This window comes from Salvelinus sp. IW2-2015, linkage group LG6.2 (assembly GCF_002910315.2).
Source record: "Salvelinus sp. IW2-2015 linkage group LG6.2, ASM291031v2, whole genome shotgun sequence".
Lineage (NCBI taxonomy): Eukaryota > Metazoa > Chordata > Actinopteri > Salmoniformes > Salmonidae > Salvelinus > Salvelinus sp. IW2-2015.
The window spans coordinates 22,011,014-22,018,280 of NC_036846.1; the positions used below are offsets into that span (position 1 = coordinate 22,011,014).

The window sequence follows — 7,267 nt, forward strand, 5'->3', positions numbered from 1 at the left end:
GTGCTGACTTGTTGCACCCTCGACAGCTACTGTGATTATTATTATTTGACCATGCTGGTAATTTATGAACATTTGAACATCTTGGCCATGTTCTGTTATAATCTCCACCTGGCACAGCCAGAAGAGGACTGTCCACCCCTCATAGCCTGGTTCCTCTCTAGGTTTCTTTCTAGGGTTTGGCCTTTCTTGGGAGTTTTTCCTAGCCACTGTGATTCTACACCTGCATTGCTTGCTGTTTGGGGTTTTAGGCTGGGTTTCTGTACAGCACTTTGAAATATCAGCTGATGTAAGAAGGGCTATATAAATACATTTGATTTGATTTGAAATGCACTTAATCCCATTGCGCCACACTCTAATAAGAAAAGGTTTCTGGAGGCACCTTTAGGTGTTCCTCAGATTGCAACACTGGCGGAACCCCTAAAGGTGCTTCCTGGTCTAGTAATCAATTTACTGCATGGTGATGTCACCATGGAAAAATCGACATTTCAGCCTATGCAAACCTGCTTATTAGAAGGTCCAATGTAGACTGTATTTTCAACCAGCAACTATCAGGAAATAACAGTGATATATTTTTTGCAAATTTTTACAGTGTTAGTTTCATCAGCCGTTGTACAATATGATACAAAATACAGGAAACTGAATTTTGACTGCACTGGGCCTTTCATTTTAAAATGTACATTTTAAAGTTTTATATTAGGAATGTACCTTAGAGTAATGGGAGTGCATTTTCTCAAGAGCAATGGAAAGCTATGTAAATGTTACATCTGACAGCAAGAAATAGCTTGCAAGTTTCCCAAGAAGCTAGATAGGTCTCATTTAGTCTTCAGCATTGGTACAGTTCAGTTTCCAATTTACAGTTTCCTCAGGAAAAAGGGGGCCCAGATAGGCTACGTCATACTTTTTGGGCGTGGACCAAGTTAGCAAGCTAGGAGCTAGCTAGCAGAAACAGACCGACCTGACACCCCGAAACACAGCTAGCTAGCTATACTAGCAATCGTGGTAGTGATAATATTGTCACTGAATTCAAATTAACAGGTATCTATGTTTATTTTTCAACGAATGTGATTTGTGATAATGCCTTTAATTTGCTTGCTGTTTAGGTCAGCCAATGTGATCAAGCTAGCAAGCCAGGTAGCGAACGTTAGCGCTAACTTATCTAGCTAACGCCAGGCCTGACATTTGTGTCTGACTGTCGGTGATAATGAAATTATTATTATTATCTAATAACGTTAGACACATTGACTTAATCTAGTTAGTTTTTTATATGTAAATTAAATAGAATGTTTCGTGATAATGGATTTAGCTAGCCAGCTAAATGTATATAACTAACGTTAGCTAGCTAGTAGCAACAATTCATAGTTAGTATCTACATTCATAATGCGCTGGCCTAATGTTAGATAGCTAATCATGTCTTGTGACGTTAGACATTTTAAATTGCTGCAAATGCTACATAACTTCATTCACTTACCTAAAAGTAAAATACAATGTAGACGGCGGGCTAGGTAACTAGCTAGCTGAGTAAAGGTAATTAGCTAACGTTATCTAAGCATTGCAAACATACCCTTATGCTTCTTTACTTTCCTCAGTGTTAAGAGAATAGCAACCATGTCTGATGGAGAGGGTTACGTGGTGCGTGTGAGAGGCCTACCATGGTCCTGCTCTGTGGAGGAAGTACGGAGATTCTTCTCAGGTAATAACACCTTTACGATAAAACCTGAATAGCTTGCTTAACACCTTTTATAGCCTACACCTCTCACTTCTGAGATAACTGTGAGTCCCTCTACCCTCTTCTTGGCATATAGAATGTAAAATCGCCAACAATGGCACCAGCATCCATTTTACCTCCACACGTGAGGGCCGACCCAGCGGAGAGGCCTTCGTTGAGCTGGAGAATGAGGATGACCTGAAGATCGCTGTGAAGAAGGACAGAGAAACCATGGGCCACAGATATGTGGAAGGTGTGTGTGTCTGTGTCTGTGTCTGTGTTTGTGTTTGTGTATCACTGCCCAAGTCTTCCTGAAGTTTCAGTGTTCGCAGCTGAAGCATAATATGTGCCTTGGGACTTCACTTTAGGCTACATTTCTCAACCTTTTACACTATGTAACACTAGCAGTAGTGACTTTGGTCTTTGTGTTGACTTGACTTGTTTGTCCACAGTGTTCAAATCCAACAACGTGGAAATGGACTGGGTGATGAAACATTCTGGTCCAAACAGCCCAGAAACGACTGGAGACGGCCTAGTCAGGCTTCGAGGCCTCCCCTTCGGCTGCAGCAAGGAGGAGATTGTCCAGTTCCTCTCAGGTACCAGTAGCTAGCTCCCACTGGTTCACATGAACACCCCCATAACATCCTGTAGGAGGAGGTAAACTGTCCTCAGCCCTCATCAATGATCCAGGATAAGTGACATTTTTCAGTCATTTAGCATACGATCTTATCCAGAGCGACTTACATTATATAAGCTATAGTTTGTCCAGGATTTCCCCCATCACCTACGTTTCTCTATCACTGCTTTGGTCCCAATGAACACTTTTAAAATGAATTATTCTGTACAATAATTTGGCCTGACATGCTAGTCCCGTCTGTCACTTTTCTTTGACAGTTGTCCTTTGGTGTTTTCCCATGAACCCACTATATCATAACAAAGATGTAATTCATCCCATTGGGACAATTATAGAATGGGTGGGTACTAAAGGTAACACAAGTACTGCCAGAGCCACTCATTTTCATTCCTTCACACCTACAGTCGCTTCCTCTTCTGTATCCTTCTCTCTCTCGCTCTAATTTTCTCCTTCTCATTTTCTCTCTCTAATTTTCTCTCCTTTTCTCTCTCTCGACACTCTTTCCTCTCATCCTCCTTTATGTTCCCCCAAATGCAGTAAAAGTAAGTAGCCTGAATGGTTGCTGAGTCTCATTGGTTAAAAATACTCATCTGGTATGTACAGTACATGTCGTAATGCATAGTTTTCATTAATAAATAAAGCAACAACAGAGAAAGCTACCTTTCTGTAACTGGGCATGTGATTTACTGTGTCCCCCACTGGGGTTATCTGTCCTTGGGTTGAAGGGTTGGAAATCGTGCCAAATGGGATAACATTGCCGCTGGACTTCCAGGGGAGGAGTACGGGGGAGGCCTTCGTGCAGTTTGCTTCACAGGATATAGCTGAAAAGGCTCTAAAGAAACACAAGGAAAGAATAGGGCACAGGTGGGGATGGTTGGTTGGTTGGCTGGATAAAGTTGCTGTTCTTATGGTGTACAACTTACAAACATTAACCACAGGTATAACTGACTGACACTCAACAGAACAGTTAATTTAAGACAACACATACTCAGATATTGATTGTAAAGACACATAGTTACAATATTAGATCAGAACACACTAACACTCATTCACTCACAGCAGTCTTTGGGAAGCACATTCTCTTGTTCTTAAACCATTGGGAGATAGATCATATTCTGAGTTTAGTGCCGAGGTGTCTTGTAAGCTCTCAGGTTTGTCACCAAGTTTGGTTGAGAGTGCAGAGTAAAAATTGCAGTTGAATTTGGGCATATCCATTTTACCCTGATTCTTAAGAGTGAAGCTGATTGGTTCCTGGGCACTAAACATCACTACAGGTAGCCAATAGACAGACAGGATTCTCCCAGGTGTTCTAACTCACTGAGGGCCAATCAACATGAGGACATGGACCCTGCACACTGTCACTCACAGGTAATGCTCAGCGAGTGGGTCTCCATGGATAACAACAGGACAATGACCATAGCAGGGACACAGATTGTACTGTAACATCAGTGTTAACTGTATCGGGTATCTGCAGGTGACCATAAGAAAAGTGCCTGTTGTACTGTCAAGGCTCTTATACTAGACAGTATACTGTTACCCACCAGATCAAGTCTCACATAGTTCAAGACTCACCTACCTATGGAGCAGTACTGCACATGGCAGCACTTGTCCTGAATTGCCCAACTTTATCAGTACCCTCAATGACAAGCAAATACACCAAAATGTCAACTCATCACCTGCATATTGAACACCCAACTATATTGGTACCCTTTCCATTTGAACAGACACATTGATTCAGCCGTAGGAGCTGTACAGTAGCTAGCTGTAGTCTACACCCCCTCTGTGTGGTGGGGTCTTCATGGTGATGTGTACTGTATGTGTCTCAGGTACATTGAGATCTTCAAGAGCAGCCGTGCCGAGGTGAGGACCCACTACGAACCCCAGAGGAAACCTATGGGGATGCAGAGACCGGGGCCCTATGACAGACCGTCTGGGGGCCGTGGGTACAACATGATGGGGGGCCGAGGAGGGGGCTCCTACGACAGGACTAGACGCGGAGGCTATGGTGGAGGTGTGTGTTGGGGAGAGGGTGTGTGTGTGTGTGTGTGTGTGTTTCATCCGACTGGATTAATTGGGAGCCATTATCAGTCATAAATGTTTATGGATCATAACATGATGGTCTCCCAGTCATGCTCTTCCTAGCCCTATGTCATGCTCTTCCCATGCCAGTCATGCTCTTCCCTCTATCATGACGATATGCTGTCTCCAGTCATGCTCTTCCTAGCCCTCTATCATGACGATATGCTGTCTCCAGTCATGCTCTTCCTAGCCCTCTATCATGACGATATGCTGTCTCCAGTCATGCTCTTCCTAGCCCTCTATCATGACGATTGAGTCTCCAGTCATGCTCTTCCTAGCCCTCTATCATGACGTATGATGTCTCAGTCATGCTCTTCCTAGCCTCTATCATGACGATATGCTGTCTCCAGTCATGCTCTTCCTAGCCTCTATCATGACGATATGCTGTCTCCAGTCATGCTCTTCCTAGCCCTCTATCATGACGTATGCTGTCTCCAGTCATGCTCTTCCTAGCCCTCTATCATGACGATATGCTGTCCTCCAGTCATGCTCTTCCTAGCCCTCTATCATGACGATATGCTGTCTCCAGTCATGCTCTTCCTAGCCCTCTATCATGACGATATGCGTCTCCAGTCATGCTCTTCCTAGCCCTCTATCATGACGATATGCTGTCTCCAGTCATGCTCTTCCTAGCCCTCTATCATGACGATATGCTGTCTCCAGTCATGCTCTTCCTAGCCCTCTATCATGATGATATGCTGTCTCCAGTCATGCTCTTCCTAGCCCTCTATCATGACGATATGCTGTCTCCGAGTCATGCTGTTCTTCCTAGCCTCTTATCTGACGATATGCTGTCTCCAGTCATGCTCTTCCTATCCTCTATCATGACGATATGCTGTCTCCAGTCATGCTCTTCCTAGCCCTCTATCATGACGGTATGATGTCTCCAGTCATGCTCTTCCTAGCCCTCTATCATGACGGTATGATGTCTCCATGTCCCAGACCAGTCTCTCCATAACTAAGGTGTATGTGTCTAACCTCAGGTGTGTCTGATGGGCGGTATGGTGACAGTAGCTCCTCCTTCCAGAGCACCACAGGTCACTGTGTTCACATGAGGGGTCTGCCCTACAGAGCCACAGAGACTGACATCTACAATGTGAGTTCTAGGATCTCCTACTAAGAATGGTCTGTGTGAGAGACGGTGAGTATAACACACTGCTTCCTCCCTCCCTCTGTAGTTCTTCTCTCCTCTGAACCCAGTGAGAGTGCATGTAGAGATCGGTCCTGACGGCAGAGTGACAGGAGAGGCTGACGTGGAGTTTGCTACACATGAGGATGCTGTGGCAGCCATGTCGAAGGACAAGGCCAACATGCGTGAGTCTGATCTTTTTATACATTTTTTAGCCAGCCACCGCCATTATGAAAGGCACTCTAAAAACGTTCTCTCTTCCTCCTTCCCACCTTATGATTAAATGCATGTACTAACCAGCTGTCTCTGTCTTGCAGAGCACCGCTATGTGGAGCTATTCCTGAACTCTACAGCAGGGGGCAGTAATGGCTCGTACAGCAGTCCGATGCAGGGGGGTATGGGGAACCAGTCCTCCTATAGCAGTGGAGGGCTGAGCTCTGGATACTCTGGAGGCTACAGCAGCCAGGGCAGCATGGGAGGTTACAGTGACTATAGTGAGTATCAGCTCTGTAAAACACACCCACCTCCACCACTGATGTGTATGTATCTGCGTATGACCCGGACCATCAAGCTTTAGACTGTGTGATCTCTGAACTCCTCGGTCCTATAGTGTGTATCTCTCTCCTGTCAGGTAACCAGGGCGGTATGAGCAGCAGTTACTATGGCGGCAGTGGAGGAGGCAGGAGTTCCAATGGTCTGGGGTCAGGATGGGGGATGTAGGTCTTTAATCCAGCATGTGTTCGGATGGAAGGACTGGAATTGTAGTTCTCACCTGGTCTTTTGGATGGGTTTTGTAGTTCTGAGCCAATTTATAGTGAGGGTTGGGAAATGTTTTTTGTTTTAGACTGATTGTATTCATGATTGAGGCTCCTTTTGAAGTTAGGTTGGTAGAAATTAGAGCCGTTTTGTTTCCATCCTCTCCTACTGTTGTTAATGACATGACTGCAGCAACACAGACTGTATGATACTGCAGCAACACAAACTGTATGATACTGCAGTAACACAGACTATGACCGTGGTTGTTTCGTCATCGTTACCAGGAAGTGTGTTTTAACGAAGATTCAAAACAACCAACTCTGATTGACCCAGTCTGTTTATTTAACCCGAGCATTAAGTAACTGACTGCAGGGTTGGGGTAAATTCAATTTAAATTCCAGTCAATTCAGAAAGTAAACGAAATTCCAATTCTACATTTTCATAAGTGAAAAGCATTGACCCTGCCTGACTGTCATATGAGTGTATGAACCAACACTTCTGTAAATAGTATTCTAGATGTTCCTGGACTTTTCTCCAGTAGCTGCAAAAATATCTAGCTTTTCTGTTGAAGTCTGAAACAATGTTAAAATAATGGTGTGTGAAGTTGACATTTTATATGGTGAACAAAGAGCACATTTAAGTTAGTTTTATATTGAAGTGATTGTTATGGGAGGGTTTGGGGGGAATTCTCCACGAGGGATGGATGCTTTACTTAGTTGGCAAACAAACCTTAAGTTTTTCTGTTATAAAGGTTTCTTTCTACTGCCTATGCAGAATTCTTTGTATTTCTTGTAAGGTGCACAAGAGTGAATACAATTTTAAGATGTATACATGTCTTTGAGGTGAGTAGTTTCCCATACAGTCAAGAAGAAACTCATTCAGATAAGTTTTTATTAAATATCTTGATAGAAAACATTGCTCAAAACACGCCCCAATGACTGGTCAGAAAATGGCTGTTAGTATG

At 43.9% G+C, this 7,267-nt stretch overlaps 1 protein-coding gene across 2 annotated transcripts; it reads left to right on the forward strand.

The window, feature by feature from the left end:
- The first annotated feature begins 907 nt into the window (after positions 1 to 907).
- LOC111965985 (heterogeneous nuclear ribonucleoprotein H) lies at positions 908 to 6,783 on the forward strand. Of its 2 annotated transcripts, none has more exons than XM_023990427.2 (10): positions 908 to 1,035; positions 1,587 to 1,690; positions 1,803 to 1,958; positions 2,158 to 2,301; positions 3,065 to 3,203; positions 4,166 to 4,350; positions 5,402 to 5,514; positions 5,597 to 5,732; positions 5,865 to 6,041; positions 6,179 to 6,783. In XM_023990427.2, exons 2-10 carry the CDS (start codon positions 1,606 to 1,608, stop codon positions 6,265 to 6,267), a joined length of 1,224 nt encoding a protein of 407 aa, XP_023846195.1. In that variant the 5' UTR covers positions 908 to 1,035; positions 1,587 to 1,605; the 3' UTR covers positions 6,268 to 6,783. The 2 variants fall into 2 exon arrangements, with proteins under 2 accessions (XP_023846195.1, XP_070300391.1); XM_070444290.1 differs by having other exon boundaries at positions 5,865 to 6,045; positions 6,179 to 6,265.
- The last annotated feature ends 484 nt before the right edge of the window (positions 6,784 to 7,267 follow it).